The sequence below is a fragment of the Prinia subflava genome, chromosome 20 (assembly GCF_021018805.1).
Source record: "Prinia subflava isolate CZ2003 ecotype Zambia chromosome 20, Cam_Psub_1.2, whole genome shotgun sequence".
Classification (NCBI taxonomy): Eukaryota; Metazoa; Chordata; class Aves; order Passeriformes; family Cisticolidae; genus Prinia; species Prinia subflava.
The window spans coordinates 4,908,681-4,925,728 of record NC_086266.1 but is presented as its reverse complement, the minus strand read 5'-3'; the positions used below and the strand labels follow the sequence as shown (position 1 = coordinate 4,925,728).

The window sequence follows — 17,048 nt, the reverse complement described above, 5'->3', positions numbered from 1 at the left end:
GTCCTGACCAGTGCTGCTGTTAGTTCCTAGAAGAGTGTTTAGTTCCTAGAAGAGTGTTTGTTCCCCTATCCGTCCCACGCCGCCTGCTCCCACTCACACCCTGCTTTCCCTTAACCCCAAACGAGGGTCAAGTCTTCTCTGTCACAATCTCTCCATGAGAATTTTTATTTTTTTATGCTTGTTGTGTCTCGGGATTTCCATCTTTGCTACACCCTCGGTAGCTGCATCCCCAGCTGGGAAGTAGGTGGCATTTGTTCTACAGGAGCTCAAGTGAGTAATGGCCCAGAAAGCAGAGGTGTCATTTTTTCACGGGAAACAGTAAAATGTGTCCCTACTAGGCAGTATGTCCAGGCTGCCCAGATCAGCTCCGGGGCAGAGGCACAGCTGGGTGTGCTGGCTGAATGCCCCTCTCCCAGGCAGCACTGACAGTACGAGAGGACACAGCCTCAAGCTGCGCCAAGGGAAATTAAGGCTGGATATTAGGAAGAAGTTTTTTACAGAAAGGGTGATAAAGCACTGGAATGGTCTGCCCGGGGAGGTGGTGGAGTCACCATCCCTGGATGTGTTTAAACATGGACTGGATGTGGCACTCATGGTTTAATTGAGGTGTTAGGGCTGGGTTGGACTCGGTGATCTGGGAGGTCTCTTCCAACCTGGTGATTCTGTGATTCTCTGATTGATTTCATTCGCCCACCCCTCTCCCCGTGTGTGCCCATCTCTCCTGCAGTCCCTCTCCCCTCGTTCCCCTCTCTCCCCTCATCCCTCTCCCCTGGTTTCTCTCTCTCCCCTCATCCTCTCTCCCCTCATCCCTCTCTCCCCTCATCCTCCCTCCCCCCGTTCCCCTCTCACCCCTCATCCCTCTCTCCCCTGGTTCCCCTCTCTCCCCCGGTTCCCCTCTCTCCCCCGGTTCCCCTCTCACCCCTCATCCCTCTCTCCCCTGGTTCCCCTCTCTCCCCCGCTTCCCCTCTCTCCCCTCATCCCTCTCTCCCCTGGTTCCCCTCTCTCCCCTGGTTCCCCTCTCTCCCCCGGTTCCCCTCTCTCCCCCGGTTCCCCTCTCTCCCCCGTTCCCCTCTCTCCCGCTTCCCCTCTCTCCCCTCATCGCTCTCCCCCGGTTCCCCTGTCGCGCGCTCCCGGTGACGCGCGCGCCGTGCCCGCGCCTGCGCGGAGCGCAGCGGCGTCATGGCGGTGCCGGGCGGAGGTGCGCCGGGCCGGGCCGGGCCGGGCCGGGCCGGGCCGGGGATGGCTCGGAGCGCGGGTCCCCCCACCCCTCTCCCCTGGCAGCGGGTGCCCGGCTCCCCCAACTCGGCTTCCCCGCTCCATAGCGCGGTGTCGTTCCCTCTGCACCGCGCGGCGGCGGCTGCCGGGGTCTGGCCCCGCGTGAGGGCCCGAGGGGGCGGCTCCGGGCACGGGCCCCCAGCCCCGGCCGCTGGGCGAGGGGCGTCCCCGAGGGGGTGAGGGGTCCCGGAGGCCCTGGGAGGGGGCTGAGGGGCCTGGGAATTCCCAGACACCGGGGGAGTGCCAGTCCCGTGAGCTGTGTGTCCGGGCACGGCTCCCGCGCCCCTGGGGAGGCACCGGGCAGCTGCAGGGGGCTGTGGTACGCTAGTCCCGGCACTGAGCCTCTGCAGGTGCCTGCAGGTGCGAAGGACGACACGTTCAACGTGCTGGACCTGGCGGAGTACACCAAGAACCGGCCCTGGTGGCGCAAGATCTTCGCCCCCAGCTCGGGGTCGAGCGCTGAGAAATACAATGTGGCCACGCAGCTGGTGATCGGAGGGGTCACGGGATGGTAAGAGCGACAGCACTGTCCTTGCTGCTCGTGGCAGGGTCCGTGGGGTCACACTGACAGGTGCTGGGTGGTCATGTGGCAGTCATTGAGAGAAGGCCAGTGCTCAGCCTGCTGTCCCTTGGCATGGGCTGCTGAGCTCTGGGATGTCTTAAATGCTGGCTATAACTTGAAGAACTGAGAGTGTGTCGAAGGGAAGAAAATTGCTCCAGTCTGTAATTATTTTTAACTTCTGGCAAAAAGTGGTGCTGTTGAATGAGGACAGGCAGATATGACCCCCTGGAAACAAGGATGCCTTCTACACTGGAGGGGGGTGTGCTTCAGGCATCTGCATTAAGAACCTCCTGGGATCGCAGTTCTCAGGGTTTCATGTCACTTGTAGCTGGGACTGAGTGTGGCTCTGTTTGCAACTTCATTGCCACAGCATCGTTTGAGTTGAAAACTTTGTGTAATCACTGCTTTGCCTCTTACCATGCCCCTCGTCTTCACCTGGCAACAGAGGAATTATTTAACAGTGTATGGCAGAGCTTTATCTTATAGAGGTGTGACCTGGCCACGTCTCTCTTCACTGAGTGCATTCAGAAGTGGGTAAAGGCAGGTTGCTGTGTTGTTTGCTGTGCTCATAAGGAAACCATGTTCCAAGGAAAGTGTGGTTTGGGTGGCACAACACACCAGCCCGTGGCTGCATGACTGAGCAGTGGGGTGGTGCTGGCTGCAGTCCTGGTGGCTGCAGGAATGTTTTTCGTGTTGAAAGCAGGTAACCCATTCTGGAGACCAGTATTAGTCTTAGATCACTGCTGTGTGCTTGTTCCATTGTTTTTCTCTTCTGAGAAATTAAAAGGTCAAGTAAGTAGTTGTTTACTGCTTACTTTACAAATAAATAAGAAGGAGGCTTGGGATTTGCTCCCCATGCCCTATCATGGAGCAGTACATGTGCTCCCTAATTTCCCCTCAGAGATGATAGCAGTTAAAAAAAAACTACATCAAAACCGAAAATCACTTGTTGGTTTTGGTGAAATCACAGGTTTCTGGTTACTCTTTTGGGAGAAGGATGAGGCTGAAGAGATAAGAATCAAACTGAAAAAGCCTGGAATGTGACAGCACAAAGTGAAAAGCTATAAAGCATCAATTTTTGCTGGGTGCAAATCCTTCTCTCTGCTTGCACATGGGTTTCTTGTGGTGTTTGTCAGGCTGTCTCCAGTCTTGGGTAATTCCTGCCTTACCTGTGGGAAGCATGATGAGTAGTGTGTGTGGTGTTTCATTCTCCTGACTGAATCCTGGTTGATTTGTAGGTGTACTGGATTCATCTTCCAGAAAGTTGGGAAGCTGGCAGCGACGGCAGTGGGAGGAGGCTTTTTCCTACTTCAGGTGTGTATGAACAGCAGCCCAGCCTTTCTGGGAACTGTGCTCTCTAGGATCCACTGCCTCTTGGGACATGTGGGGTCAGTCCCCTCCTCTGCCAGGGGGTGGCTGTGAATATCACAGGTGTGTGTTCTCCAGGGCACATGGATGCAGCAGCAAGGCAGGGTCAGTGTGCAGAAACTCCAGGGTTGCTAGAGGATCCGCTGAGGATCTGCTGCCAAAGGCACAGGAGAGCTGTTACTGCAGAGTGCAGCATGGGACAGCCTCCAGCTGCAGGACAGGCTAACACACTGAGTCCTGTGGCTGTGGACACGGTGTCCCTGGAGGACAGCCCTGGATGTCAAGAAGGACATATCCATACCTGTGATATGCTTCCTGCCAACCTGGCTTCTCCAGGAGTCCAGCCAGCACAGATGGGGCTTGCTGTAGAGCACTGGGAAAGAGGAGAGAAAGGAGATCTCTCTGTGTCCTGCTGGTTTCCAAGAGCCCTGGCATTGAGGGGAGGTGCTTGGATGTGTTCATGTATCTGGTGCATCCTGGAGCAGGTAGAGCAGCTCTCAGGCCTTGTTCAGCTCTCACCTGTTTGCTCCTCAGGCAGACAGGGCTTATGTGTGACTCATTCCCCCTCTATCTCCTGGTTCTGCTTGTTCTACTGACAGTCAAAAGCTTGCCCTGGGCAGATGGAGTTCCACAGCTGAATCACCCTGAGCAGATAAAATAGTTTGAGAGGAATGGGCTATTAATAGCTGTGTCCACCCACAGCAGCAGGAGAACTGCAGGGAGTCCCAACAATATCCGTGGCACTTGTGAGGGGGAGGTGATGCCAGCCTTACACTGGGGAAGAAAGGCTGAAGCAGGCTAAGCTACAGTGTGTGCCCAGCTGTTGGGGATTACTGTGGGCAACAGATGTTGCAGAACACTTGACACAGCTCCAGGGGTGATGTTCTGTTCAATTTTTAAGCCAGTGTGCTCACTGAACCAGTGAGTGGGAGGTGGCTGTGGGTGAGCAAGGGGTCTGTTTAGCTGTGGTCATGCAGGACTTCAGGAACCTTTTTCTAATCCTCAAAACTCTAGATTGCAAACCACACGGGATACATCAAGGTAGACTGGAATCTGGTACAACGGGACATGGACAAAGCCAAGCAGCAGCTGAAATTTCACAGCAGTGGTAATAAAATGCCTCCAGAAGTGAAGAGCAGAGTGGATGAGGTGAGACAGCTCTCCCAGGGCATGCGCTGAAGGGACAGCAGAAAACAGGATTGAATCCTGAGCTGTTCTGGATGTTCAATTGTGCAAATACAAGGAGGGAATTTTTGCATGACAGCAAAATGGGAGAGATGGCAAAAGCTGTGGGTGTTGTCTCCTTAGAATTTAGGAAGACATAATTTCCCTCAGCGTTCTCCTGGAGGACCTGACTCCCCCTGAGCAGGGTGAAGATCTGGCTGTGTGCTGGTGCAGTCAGGGAGGGGGGGTCGTTAGGTAGGAAACTTTCCCAAATCTGAGCAGTGACATCTGTGAGCTTCACTTGCCATGAGGAACAGCCTGAGGGATTTCTTCTGAGCAGGAGGGTCAGTGGGTTGCCTGAAGTTACTGAGCAGTGTTGTCTCTTCTCACCCCTGCTTAGGCGATCATATTTCTGAAGAAGAATGTTATCCTGACTGGAGGGTTTGCTGGAGGATTCCTGCTTGGAATGGCATCCTAGAAGCTGCACTCTCCTCTCATGCCCAAGCTCCCCTCCCCACCTCTGCTGCTGTTACCTTTCACTTAGAAGTCAAAGGATGTTGCCAACAGACTCAGTCCCATCTACTCACAGGTTCCAGCCCTTATTTTTTACAACGCTGCTTCTGATTTCCACCTTTTTCTTCTGTCTGGGCTGAGGTTGGTCTGGAAGCTTACAACTCCCAGTGTATCATGATTTCCCACCAAGTATGTCCAGTCTCAAATATTCAGATGACTTTCAATGTCATAAAAATGTAGTGGCAGAGAAACCTCTTAAATGTGCTTCTTCCAGGTGCTCAGGACTGTTACATGTACTTTTGTCTGCCAGTATATGTGTCAAACAGCTGTCAGCTCTTCACCACAGTTTAGCTTTCAGTATTCCTGCCCTGGTACCTGGAAAACCTCTGCTTCCCTCTGCACAGAGGTGGTCTGTGCTATCCAGAATGTGGTTGACTGTCCTGGGGTGGATGCAGAAGTGTCAGAGGACAGCCTGAGCTGTATCCAGGACAGGGGAATATGGATTTTTTCCCCCTGCTGTTGCACTGCACATAGATGGCCATTTGGCTTTGTCTCTGCTGGTATCCTTCCCCACACTGGAACTGCAGCACTGGCACTGCTGATGGAAACTGAGCACTGAGGCTGATTCTCCAGGCCCTTTCCTCATCGTGTGTTCTGAAAGTCACCAAGTTCTGTGCTCTAGAGCCGCCTGACTGCTCAGCCTTTGAGGCTCTCCTGCCTCCAGCAGGCCCAGCCTGGCTGTGCCAGATGGGGACATTTCAGCTGTGCCACTCACTGTAAATCACCCTGGGCCTCTGGCTGGGGTTTCCATGTCTACCACGACCTTCTCTGGTCGCTGTGGTGTTGGTGATGCTCTTTGAGCTGGAACCATGTGGGACAGGATTGTAGACAGGAAATGTGTCCCTGCCTAGGGTACACTGTGCTGGTCCAGGTCCCTGTTGCCAGCTGTACTGGAGAAAGGGGGCTGATGTGAAATCTGGAGTGCAGTCCTTTACCTGCCTCTGAGGAGCACAGATTCCTTCTCACTGGTCTCTGCAAGCAACAGTAATGACAAAACTTTTGTGAAAATGAGACCGTGCTCTTGTGAGAGCAGTTCATTTGCATATTTCTGCCTCAGTTATGTTCCTTCTGTGTTTGCCATTTCCACAAGAAAAGCTGTTTGCTTAATTCCATCAGCTGCAGCCCTTCTCCTGCAGGAGATGAGGCAGCCCAGGCACAGAGCTCAGCTGGTTTTGGACATCTGACTCAGCACAGCTGTGTGCAGTACAAACAAACATCCCCAGAGGTATTCTGTGAGCATAGAGACTTGCCTGACAACGTGGTGATTCCTGCAGCAGGTATAGGTAGGAGTTTTTGCCCAGAATTGGGGTTTTATGTGAAAGTCAGCTCATCATTCAATGGGAGACGTGGTAGGGAACAATGACACTCGTGGGTGGGTGGTTTGCACAACCTGGCTCAGCAGCTGCACCCCGATTCCAGTACTGTGCCATGGCTTTGTGATCTGCTGCTCTCAGTCTGGCTGGAAAGGGGATCTTCCCCTCAGAGCTGCTGGCAGAGCTGAAATGGCGAGTTCCTCCACCACAGAGGGTTTGGAATGAGCACTTGCAGTTGGTAATTCTGTTTCAGCTCTGTTGATTGAAATGTCTGTGTAGCACCACATTGATTAAGCTGAGGTTTTTCTCACCTCCAGGATCTGAAAAGGCGCTGTGGGTAATCAAGAAATAGAAGTTGCTGTCTTTGCTCCTGTCCTGCCATACGTGGCCAGGGAGATTGAAGGAGCAGCTTGCCTCTCATCCTTTTAACAACTGCTTTCCTAAAGGCCATCCTGGACGGCAGGAGTGATGGGATGCAGCAAATAGGTCTTCGATAAATTGGTGTTTAGCAGTGGAGTCACAGACGGTGGTGGAGTTTTTTGGGATGTGGTTTGTTTTTCTGTAGGATCTGCAGATGTGAACATGCATAAATTGATACATTGGTCTTGCAGGGTATCTCCTGTTCCTGTAGGACAACAGCATTGCTGCTCTTTGACTGGGTGGGCTGCAGAACTCAATTTCTTCTGAGATGCACTGATCTCCACAAAGCTGTCTCCAATGACAAAGCTCAGAGCAGTCATTAACAGACCTTAGGGATGTTTTTCAGGCTCAAGTAAGTCACTACTTCTGCCCAGCCCTAGGTGGGGTGAGATCTGCTCAAATCCCAGTCTGCTGCTACACAGGGAAATGGCCCAGAGAGGGAGCTGAAATGTTTGTATTGCTGCTGGAAGGGGAAACAGTTAGCAGGTTTATGCTGACTTTGATGTGAATGTAGGCAGGGAATGGACAAGGACATCAGGATGTGGCAAATCTTTCTGCTGTGCTGGTGTTAGGCTCGTGGCTGGCACTGTTTGAAGCTGTGGGTCAGCACTGGAAGCTTTGATGTTCAATCAGTCTCTGTGGGGATGCATTTTCATTGCTGCAGGTGCCAGATGAGGTGTCCCTTCCCCTCCCCACTCCTGCTCCTTTTAGCCTTGTTTCAACAACTTCTGACATCTGTTACACTCTGGAGATTTCAAACACATTAGGCTTTTAAAGTGGTTTTATATATTGTATGTAAATGCTTGTTGAAGTGATATTTTATTAAACAGTTTTGCTCTAAATGCTTCTCTGTGTGAGGTTCCTGTCTCACAGTGACTGAGGGGAGCATCTGCAGCAGGAGAACTTGAGGGCATGGGTTAGTGGTCAGCTTGGCAGTGCTGGGGGAATGGTTGGACTCAATCTTCAAGGTCTTTTTTAACATCAATGATTCTATGAGAGCTCCAGCCTCCCCTCATCCCTCAGGTAACCCGGGCTGCCATAATAAATTCCTCTCCCTGTTCATCCTGGCACCAATCACCCACATTCCCAAGAAGTGGGATGCTACTAGGGCAGGAGATGGGTCTGTAGCCAGCCTGGGTTCCCTCTGTTGAGCAGATTTGTTCCACCCAACTTCAAATGGGCATGGAGACAAGGCTATTTCTTTTTCATGGGTACAACAGAAGCCTAAATATATATATATATATAATCATCTATTGGTGATTTTCTTTCCAATGTTCCTGCTCAGATAGGGCAAAAGAGAAAAATGAGCTATGTGTCAGTGTTTGAGGGGGTTCACAACATTGTCATAATTTTTCCCTACTTTTCAGGAACACTAAAACCCCTGTTTTCTCTTAAGGGTTTTTTCTTGGGGGGGAGGGCAGTGGGAGGGAAGACAAGCCCTAAATTACTCTGATCTTCAGCCCCAGTTATAAAAATACCAAGCAGCTTCTATTTCAACATGATCACATGTGGCTCTGGCTGTGAATGGCAGCCAAGCCGCCGGGCTTGCAGCTCAACAAACAACCAGAGACCACGATTTGTTCCAGTCGTTTATTTTGTACCATGGTATTTATTTCAGAGCAGTGAATACAGATGGTTTGCTCTTCTAGGCTTCAATACACACAACTATTGTGCCTAGACCTCAGTGGTTTATAGAAGCTCTATTTCATAAGTAAGTTGTACTTGATCACAGCACAAAAGTCCTTTACGGCTAGATCTAATACAGAGTTAGGGCTAGTGGATTGGGAGCCTGATATTTGGGTGCCTGGACTCCTGCTACAGGGGACAGCGAGACAGGCAGCTCTGAAGGGTGGTGCAGGAACCTGTCTACGAGCTCTTCCTACAGGTTACAGGAAATTCTGCTGCATAGCCGAGAGCTTCTGGAAAGCCATCTCTCCTGGCGTCCAGACACAACTGGCTTGGGAGTGAGTCTGGAATGCTGTGTGGAAAATAACTGCCTACAACTGCTTGTTCAGTAAGCAGCACCTAAGTCAGTTCTTGGATCTAGCCCAGGGCTCTGTGACAGGCCTTTGGGTATCAGCAGTTTTATCTAGACTTGGATTCAAAGCATATTGCTTAAAGGTGTTCAATTAGACATAAATTTATAAATTTTGTATCAACAGTCAAATCTTTCAAATGAATATTGCTTTTTTAAAAAAATAGCCTATCCCTGTAGCAATCCCTGAAATAATATTCCTGTAACATCTTTATCATGCAAATAGCAGCGTGTAGGCAATTCAAATATAAAATAAACAACTCTGTCCAGTGGAAAAGTGAGGCACTTAGGCAAAGTGACTTGTGGTCACTCATGATCTATGCAAGACTTAGGAACAATCATCAGACCTGATTCCCATTCTTGAGCTTGAACCACTGGACAGGCAAATGTTGTCTGGAACTACTGCATGGTGGCAGCAATACCTTTGTTATGTCAAGATGGGCTTGTTTCATGTTTAAACTCACTCTTCTGAGCTCATTTCCTGTACCTCTCGCTCCAGAAGCCAGAATAACTCTGTTCCAATTCTCCATTTTTACAGCAAGGATGGATTAGAGTAAGGTAAGCATCCTAAAAACATCAAGTTGACATTTCACAGGTGTGATGCAGAGGCAACATAGACTATGTTTTCGTACAGAAAATAAAGTTTGTTAACCAGGCCATATGTTGGTACTGTGTAATGCTTTTTGGTGTGCTGAACGGTGTGTTCCAGGAGCAATCTGGCTTTTCTGAAAGTCTAAAGAAGGCTTGAAAAAACACACACGAGCTCGTCAAGTGAGTCCACGCTCCAGCACCTGCTGGAGCTGCATTGTGTTATTGAGGTGGTGGGGAAATTCCTTCTGAAGTCAACTTAGCCTTTTCTCTCTCCCTTTCTTCTCTCTCAAACCCTGAACAGCAGATGGATCTGCCCTTGGCGTAGCGAGCGCAGCATTTCCGCATCTCCTGAAGCGCCGCCTCACACTTGGACTCCAGGTAGTTGTTAGCTGGAAAATAAGGAGACAGCAGGTCTGCAGAGAGGAACAGGCTTTGTTCCCTGAGGGAGCACACCTAGCCCAGCTCTTCAGCTGCTCACAAGCATTCTATCATTTTCTTGTGCACAAAAACTTCTCTTCAGTTCCAGCTATCTAAAGCTCTGGCCAAAGGCTCTCAGAGAGGAGCCCTGCAGGAAGAGACTGAGTTTGGTTTGTTTTAATAATCACCTGCCTGTCTGCCCAGAAACACAGGGCATGCAGAGCCACCTTGGCTGAGCTCTGCAGCCACTACACAGCTGCACTCACACCCACACTGGCTTTTAAAAGATTAAAAGAAGCAACAGCAGTATAATGTGAGACACACAGCAGCCACGGAGAGCCCAGAAAGCAGCAGTGAATGCATTCTGGTTAATGAGCAAACCACACTGCTGTGATCACCAGGCTATGAATTGCCTGGCTGGGTTGGTGAGTGAGCAACAACACAAATACAGAGATCAGCCCTGAGAAAAAGGTTGTGGTGATTTCTGCAAGTTGGCAGCCCAGGAGGCAGGGCAGGCCCTTGGGGAGGACAGCTGATCTCTCTCTGCCATAACCTGCAGCTGATGGGTGCTCCAAGGCTCTCCTAACTGTCCCTCTGCCTTTGCAGCTTGGTTTCTAAAACTGGCTATGTACAGGCACACCGTTATCTGTCAAGGATACATTCCTGAAAGTCACACACAGATAGGAAAACACAAAAGAGATTTAAAGCAGGCTTTCAGACTCACAGAGGAAGCAGCAAGATCTTTTGGAACAATGACTTTTGAGAAGTCAGCATCTCCCAAAGGTCCAGCTCCCACCCTCCATCTCATACACTGGGTACAGTGACTGTGCATTCCTCAGTTAAGACTCTGCACTTTAATTTTTACAGGGGAAAATTACTTTGCTCTCTGTCAACTCAGCTGCTTCATCTGTGCACATCAGACAAGTCCACAGCACAATGCAGGAACAGCAGCTCTCCAAATGACAGCTCGAGCAGCAGTGACAGTGAAGTGTACATGCAGCAAAGAGCTTCTCTGCCAACACTTCACCATTCAGATCAACACTGTACACAAACCTACACAGGCAAAACACTTGGAATAACTTCCACAAATGTTATAAAAAGAACACTGTCACAGATGGGACCAAAACAAGGTCAACCATCAGCTTTTCAGTGCAGTAGTACAGGGAGAGAAAGTCATCCTCCATGGGAGAATGCTCCAAGCCATGAGGACAGAAAAGGTAGTCTCTAGACAGATGCTGGGACATAAAGACCATCTCATACCATGAGGACAGATCACCTAACCTGACAGACTGACAGACTTCTGTCTCACCTGCTCTTGAAACGCCCCTGGAGCAGCTCTGCAGTCTTCTCACACAGTCCACCCACTCCCTCACTAACCACGCTGTAAGAGAGCTCATTATAATGTCTAGCTCTCCCTGCCCACAGCTGAGTCCCAAAAATACACCTGGGATCTCACTGCCAGCATGGAGAACACTCCACTGTTACTAATGCTCTGCTTTATACTAATGATGTCTCATTATTTACAATTAAGCACAAAGACATTATAACTTTGTTCATTTTGCAACCAGGTGATGCTAATGTGCCTCCTTCCTTCTCAATGTGAAAGGACAACAAGAAAAGAATTAAGTCCTACCAAAAATCAAGACACCAAAGACAAAATGACACTTAGTACCTTGCAAGCATTTCTGTATTTCACAGGCTTGTTTCTGGCAGGGATCCTTCCGGGACATGTTCAGGAACTAAAATGATAAGCAAATGTTACTGCAGATCAAGGTTCTTTTCAGGGGGTGGGGGAAGGACAGTATCCTACAGCCACACCTTTCAGGAGCTCCCAATTTCCCCACTGTCATCACTCAGAAAACATCTACAGCTGCTTGCAGGTGCCTGCCAACACACACAAGGACTCTCTGTGTCTGGCTAAAAGATGATGATGGAGACAATGAACAGGGGAAGTTTTATGTCACTATGTTGAAAAGCCTTTTTCTTTTCTCTAGTTAAAATGTGTCCTTTTCCACGTGGATGTACAAAGATTCCAGAAAAGAGTCAAATTAACATGGCTGATGAAATTTAAAGAGTTTTCTATCTCTAGGTCTTATACTGAGACAAGTATTTATGTGAAATCCACCTCTGTGAGTTTTACACAACCAAAGATTTGGTGGCAAGTCATGGAACTGCAGCTGAAGAAGGCATTTAAAAAAACAACCAAACAAACAACTCAGTTGTGTACATGCCATAAAGCCAACAAGAAGGGCTTTTTTCATTTTGTTTCAGGAGAAAGTCTCTTGGAAATCCTCTTCCTCTATCCAAAAACCCCCTCCACCAGATCAGAGGACAGCTCCATCTTGTTCATACCCATCAGAAAAGGATTTCAGACACTCAGGTTGATTTTTCTGCAGCTATGACACCTGTAACCGTGTCAGTGTAAGATCAAAAGCCAAGCAAAAGCTGGTGGTACCAGTAGTTGAACAGGAGACCTTTCAGGAAAGCACCAGTGTCACCAAAAGTGGTGGTGAGACTGAACCCTCTGAGCCACAGTTCAGCCTCTGCTCAGAGCTGGGAGCTGCTGCCTTTCCAGATGCTGACAATTCACCAGCCCACAGCAGTTTCCAACATCACTAGGGCATTATTTGCAGCATCCTGGCCAAATTCCACTTGGGGCAATTGCTTTCTGCCTACCTAGAACTCTCCCTGATGCTTCACTGGGTCACAATATTCCTCTTCACTGCCTGTCCTAAACTCTTGTGTGATGTTGCTGCGTGTTGTTTAACTGCTTCCACCTCAAAAGGTGGCTGCATTTCAGTGGAGAGAGAACCTTTTATTGTACAAAACAGACAATGGCATCTTCCTAGAGCCACTGCTCCTGAAAGACAAAAATTCGTATTAAAGAAAGACTGGGAGTAAACAGTGCACAGTACAAAGCAGGGGTAATGTCTGCACATACCAGATTAATCCCCAGGCACGAGTTTAAGCAGCAGTTCTTCAACACCACCAAGCTGTAAGCGACAAGGAAAAGTTCAATACGTCTACAGTTACCGTGGCTGAGCTAATGGACTTTACAAAATAACAGTCCTTTGCCGTCCCTCAAGGATCTCAAATGACTTCACAAACAGGCATGACTATGGTCTATTGTTGCCACCATCCTTACCATGAGATGGTGCTCTATCTCCCAAACGCGAGAGTTACTATCCCTGTACTGCTCACCCTGGGACAGCTGCCACATGTGAGGCAGCCGGGATGGGGGCAGCTGGCTGGGTCGCAGCGCCTCACCCAGGGGAACCTGAACTCTTTGGATCCGAGCCCTCAGCATACCTTCCTCCTGGGGGAAAGTAACAAACAGAGCAGGCAGTTACCGGCAGAGGCACCTGAAACAGCAACGCTACAACCACGGGGGAAGCTCAAAGCGCACACTTGCCTCTTCCGCAGCCACGAGCCAGGTTTTGCGGTGCTCATCGCAGTAAACCCCGACGCGCCGCACCCAGAGCCGCACGGGAGGAGCGCCAGCCTCCCCTGCCTGTGCCATCCCTCGGGCGCCGCCGCAGCTCAGGTGGACGGCGCCGGCCCGCGGGGTGCACTCGTGGCGTCTTTAGCTCCGAGCACATTCACGGAGAGAGAGAGGGAACTCCCGGGCCCGGCAGGCAGGCGGTGTCTGACTCCTCGGATGAGATGCTACGTGCGGAAATGTCCCTAAAAGTCAGCTCGGGAGGCTGAGGTGGTGCCTAAGGCAGCGGAAACGTCGGGCCAAGTCGTACACTGGGACACGCGTGCTGGGTGGCATTGGTAAGGCATTCTGGGTCAAAAGGTGCTATTGGTACAAAGTTAAACCCTGTGAGTGTTGGCTTTGCTCATTCCACTAACAGTCCTATTAACAGTCTTTGTGTAAAACAGGGGGAAAAATGAGGTGCTCTAAATCCCAAAAGCAAAACTCGTGACCAGCAGCGAGGTGAGCTTAACAGGAACGAAGATCACTCTGGAGACAAAGCACAGAACTCGGTGTGCAGGACTCTCATCTTTGGAGCTGGCAGAGCTGTCGGGGTGCAGGGTCCTTTGTCTCATCTCTCAGGGGTGGCAGCACTGTCCATTCACACCCAAACTCCTCGGGAGCAGCACTCAGGACTGCGTCGCTCGGCTTTTGGCTGGTCACAGAGAGCCACCAACACGGGCAGAGGAGCTTGGGGCATTGAGGTGGTTCCTGCTACTTTAACTTTTGTTTAACAGCACGTTTATCTGTGTGCCAGTTAGATCAAGCTGAGCCATTAGCAAATTGAGGTCAGGGGAAATGATTCTCTGTGAACCCTAGAAGAGGTAATCAAAATGGTACAGACAGTCTTCATCCTTTATCTAGGTGTAAAGTAGAACAAAGTTAAGCTGTAACACATACAACATCCTCCTGCTATGAAGCAGATGCAATATTCCTTATCCCAGTGAAACACAGTGGTCTTCCGAAAACTTGTAAGGTTATAAGGCATATTTCAAACAGGAGCAAGAAAATCTGGGTACAAAATAAAGGAGGGAAAGTCAGGGAGAGAAAAAAAATATATAGTTATACATTGGGGTGCATATTTAACAGAAAATACTCTTCCATGATGCCTTCCACATCTTACATCAGTGTTTCTCTACTTTTTTGGGCCAAAGGAGCACTCAGCCTTTCTGAGAACAAAACACCAACCACGGATCAGCCTGAACAGCACCATCACAAAGAAAACTCTGAGTGTTCTTTTATTACTTCTTTTTTGCACCATTCTGTTTGTTTCCTTGCTTGATGTGTGGGGATGTGTCTGTGCCCTACACAAAGCACCACTGCTCTGACAGCCACGCTGTGATGAGGGACAGGCATTCCAAGGAATGCCCAGCCAGCTGGATCGCTGGCATTTAGAGGAATGTGACAGCAGTCTGACAAGCCTCACAAGGCCTTCAGGGATTAGGGTTAAAGGGACATTTCTGTAATTCTTTTCCTTTCTGCTTTACCCTAAACCACATTACAAATTTAAACCCCTGTGTGGAACTCTGCCCAACAGTGAAATGCAGCAATTGCCACTGCTCATTTTCAGTCAGCTGAACAAACGGAATCACCCCAGGTGGAATTCGGCCAGGATACTCTCTCACTCTGCAGCAAACTGCAGAAAGTTCCATCATGATCAGAAATGCCCAAGAACTTGCATTTATTCCATTCAAAGCTGGAATTTCTATGGGTTATCATCCCCAGAACCAGAAGGCTCAAGACTGGCTCCAGTCTTGAAAAATGCATCTCAGTAAGTGAGGTGTGTTTCCTACTGTAAGTAAACTCTCCTGGAAGGTCTCCTATCCAAATACTGACCTGGTTCAGCCTGGCTGAACTGCAGGTAGGAGGACTAAAGCACAACATGCACGTTTGTGTTCATGGTGAGTGGAGATGGCAGCGAGGACACATCCAGGACAACACAACAAGGTCTCGTGCAGAGGACACTGTGCAGAATGGGCAGAGGTTAATGTGGGTTTTCACCCTTTGCCCCACTGATTTGCCCCAAGCTGCCCCAGAACTGCAAAGCTGAAAGGCTCAGTCTGGCCTTAGAGGTGCCCAGGTAGTGCCACACGGAAAATCCTGAGGTCAGGCAAAACCGTCAGCTGGGTTTGGGGTGGGACAGGAACGGGGGCTGAGGTGGGACAGGAACGGGGGCTGAGGTGGGACAGCAACGGGGGCTGAGGTGGGACAGCAACGGGGGCTGAGGTGGGACAGGTCTGTCTGCAGCACCCAAACACACCAAAGAAACTGGAGATGCCACAAGCACACGCTCAGACAGTGCACCTGAAAACATACACAGAGCCTATTTCTGCAGGTTTGATCAGAAAGCAAAAACAAAGCTTGAAGGAAGACAAGGGTGGAAGGAGAAGAGAGCTTACTCATATTTTAAACAAGTTTTCAACCTAAGTTCTTACAGTGCTTGCTTCATAACCTATCAAAACCCCCACCACAACCAACAAAAACCCAACAGCTTAAATTTGCAGGACTGCAGCATCATTCTTTGAGACTTCAACATTCCCATCAACACAGCTGTAGGAGGCTGAGCTGTTCAAAGTGTTGTTTTGGGGACATTCAAATCCCAATCCCCAGAGATTAGAATAATACTGGCAGATGTTCTGTCCATCTTAGCATCAAACTTAGAATTTTAATGCTGTTCTGGGACCTGGATAAATGTCAAAATGGCCAGGAGGAGGAATGCAGCTTGTAGTGACGACAATTTATTTGGTTTAAAGTTGGGTACATTAAAATATTTTATAGAAACAGTGACAGAAATTGCTCCAGATGCTGCTTGGACCACCCCAGAGCCAGAGGTCAGTGAGCTGAACAAACTCCACCCTTTTTCACCTTCTGTTCTAAAAAGCAATTGTGAGTTCAGATGCCATTTAGGCACCAAGGAAAAGCACTGCAGAGGCTCAGCAGTGCTGTGCTGACAAGTTACAGCCCCCAGAGCAAGGCTGGCCAGCCTGGCCATCTGTGGGGCATGAGAGCTGCCTGCACACCTCAGGGCTGAAGGGTGATGAGCCTTCCTGAAAAACCCAGCCTGGCTCTGGCAACAGCTCAGCGATCTGATGATCTGGTGACTTAAGGGCATGTGGAGACACTCTAAAGCTTCTTCTTGGGGATCTGGACTCTACTCTGCCTGGAGCAAGCCCCTCTGACTCCACGCTCCGCTCTGCCCGACCTACTGAGGGGTAGCAGATGCTCACCGACCACCGGGCTGTCCAGCAGCGTGGGGAGGGCAGGCCGAGCTTTGGTGGGATCTAAAAAAAACAGGAAGACCAAAAGATGAACATAATTCGGGGGGAGCCACGCAGAGGGGCGGGGAGGGCGAGGGAAGGGATGCAAGAGCCGGGCCGGGGAGCGGGGGCGGTGCGGCCAAGCCGGGCAGGAAGGGCCGGAGGGGAGGGGGGTGTGGTGCGGGCGTGGGGCCGGCCCGGCCATGGCGGGGCGAGCGGAAGGAAGGCGCAGCACATCGCCACAGGCACCGCGTCCCCCCCGCGCCGGGGCCGCGGGGTCGGGCGGGCGGCCCCGGGCGTGCGGCGGCCGCGGGCGGGCCGGGCCCGCCATGACCTACCTGCACCCGCGCCGTGACCGCCGCGCCGCGTGCGCCGCGATAAGCCGTCCCCCGCCCCCCGGCCCCGCCGCCTCCCCGCGCCTGCCCGCAGGCCCCGAAGGGCGGGCTCCGGGCCGAGCCGAGTCCGATTAAGCCGGATCGGGCCGGGCCGTCCCGTTGAGGCCCGGCCCCGCCAGCCCCCGCCGGGCCGCCGCGGGCATGGGCGGCCGCGCGGAACGCGGGCGGAACCCCGGCGCTGCCGCTCCCGTGGGCGGCAC

General features: G+C 50.8%; 3 protein-coding genes across 11 annotated transcripts; 1 reads left to right on the top strand and 2 right to left on the bottom strand.

Moving 5' to 3' along the window:
* Positions 1 to 1,063: 1,063 nt before the first annotated feature.
* Positions 1,064 to 7,517, top strand: FUNDC2 (FUN14 domain containing 2). Its single transcript, XM_063416959.1, has 5 exons — positions 1,064 to 1,198; positions 1,636 to 1,786; positions 3,076 to 3,151; positions 4,220 to 4,354; positions 4,770 to 7,517. The coding sequence occupies exons 1-5, from the start codon at positions 1,180 to 1,182 to the stop codon at positions 4,845 to 4,847; spliced, it is 459 nt and encodes a 152-aa protein (XP_063273029.1). The 5' UTR covers positions 1,064 to 1,179; the 3' UTR covers positions 4,848 to 7,517.
* Positions 7,518 to 8,264: 747 nt separating this feature from the next.
* On the bottom strand, positions 8,265 to 16,870 carry CMC4 (C-X9-C motif containing 4). Of its 5 annotated transcripts, none has more exons than XM_063416968.1 (4): positions 16,792 to 16,870; positions 16,424 to 16,477; positions 11,391 to 11,457; positions 8,265 to 9,690 (listed from the first exon to the last, which is right to left on the bottom strand). In XM_063416968.1, exons 3-4 carry the CDS (start codon positions 11,446 to 11,448, stop codon positions 9,521 to 9,523), a joined length of 228 nt encoding a protein of 75 aa, XP_063273038.1. In that variant the 5' UTR covers positions 11,449 to 11,457; positions 16,424 to 16,477; positions 16,792 to 16,870; the 3' UTR covers positions 8,265 to 9,520. The 5 variants fall into 5 exon arrangements, with proteins under 5 accessions (XP_063273038.1, XP_063273040.1, XP_063273035.1 ...); XM_063416970.1 differs by having other exon boundaries at positions 16,403 to 16,477; positions 16,792 to 16,837; XM_063416965.1 differs by lacking the exons at positions 16,424 to 16,477; positions 16,792 to 16,870 and adding an exon at positions 15,033 to 15,156.
* Positions 11,391 to 16,872, bottom strand: MTCP1 (mature T cell proliferation 1). Of its 5 annotated transcripts, none has more exons than XM_063416962.1 (6): positions 16,792 to 16,872; positions 16,424 to 16,477; positions 13,131 to 14,207; positions 12,864 to 13,034; positions 12,660 to 12,711; positions 12,433 to 12,578 (listed from the first exon to the last, which is right to left on the bottom strand). In XM_063416962.1, exons 3-5 carry the CDS (start codon positions 13,236 to 13,238, stop codon positions 12,664 to 12,666), a joined length of 327 nt encoding a protein of 108 aa, XP_063273032.1. In that variant the 5' UTR covers positions 13,239 to 14,207; positions 16,424 to 16,477; positions 16,792 to 16,872; the 3' UTR covers positions 12,433 to 12,578; positions 12,660 to 12,663. The 5 variants fall into 5 exon arrangements, with proteins under 5 accessions (XP_063273031.1, XP_063273032.1, XP_063273034.1 ...); XM_063416964.1 differs by having other exon boundaries at positions 13,131 to 14,011; positions 16,792 to 16,870; XM_063416963.1 differs by having other exon boundaries at positions 13,131 to 14,056; positions 16,792 to 16,869.
* Between the last annotated feature and the right edge of the window lie 176 nt (positions 16,873 to 17,048).

Bases quoted from the DNA above. Each gene is read 5' to 3' on its own strand.
- FUNDC2 (XM_063416959.1), top strand. The intron at 1,787-3,075 runs GTAAGAGCGACA...GTTGATTTGTAG, and splicing joins ATCGGAGGGGTCACGGGATG to GTGTACTGGATTCATCTTCC. The intron at 3,152-4,219 runs GTGTGTATGAAC...TCAAAACTCTAG, and splicing joins GAGGCTTTTTCCTACTTCAG to ATTGCAAACCACACGGGATA.
- CMC4 (XM_063416965.1), bottom strand. From the start codon at position 15,080: ATGTTGTGCTTTAGTCCTCCTACCTGCAGTTCAGCCAGGCTGAACCAG. The intron at 11,458-15,032 runs GTCAGTATTTGG...TTATCATTTTAG, and splicing joins GTTCAGCCAGGCTGAACCAG to TTCCTGAACATGTCCCGGAA. The intron at 9,691-11,390 runs GTACTAAGTGTC...CTTATTTTCCAG, and splicing joins AATACAGAAATGCTTGCAAG to CTAACAACTACCTGGAGTCC.
- MTCP1 (XM_063416962.1), bottom strand. From the start codon at position 13,238: ATGGCACAGGCAGGGGAGGCTGGCGCTCCTCCCGTGCGGCTCTGGGTG. The intron at 13,035-13,130 runs GCAAGTGTGCGC...ACTTTCCCCCAG, and splicing joins GGCTCGTGGCTGCGGAAGAG to GAGGAAGGTATGCTGAGGGC. The intron at 12,712-12,863 runs GTAAGGATGGTG...TGTCGCTTACAG, and splicing joins AGATAGAGCACCATCTCATG to CTTGGTGGTGTTGAAGAACT.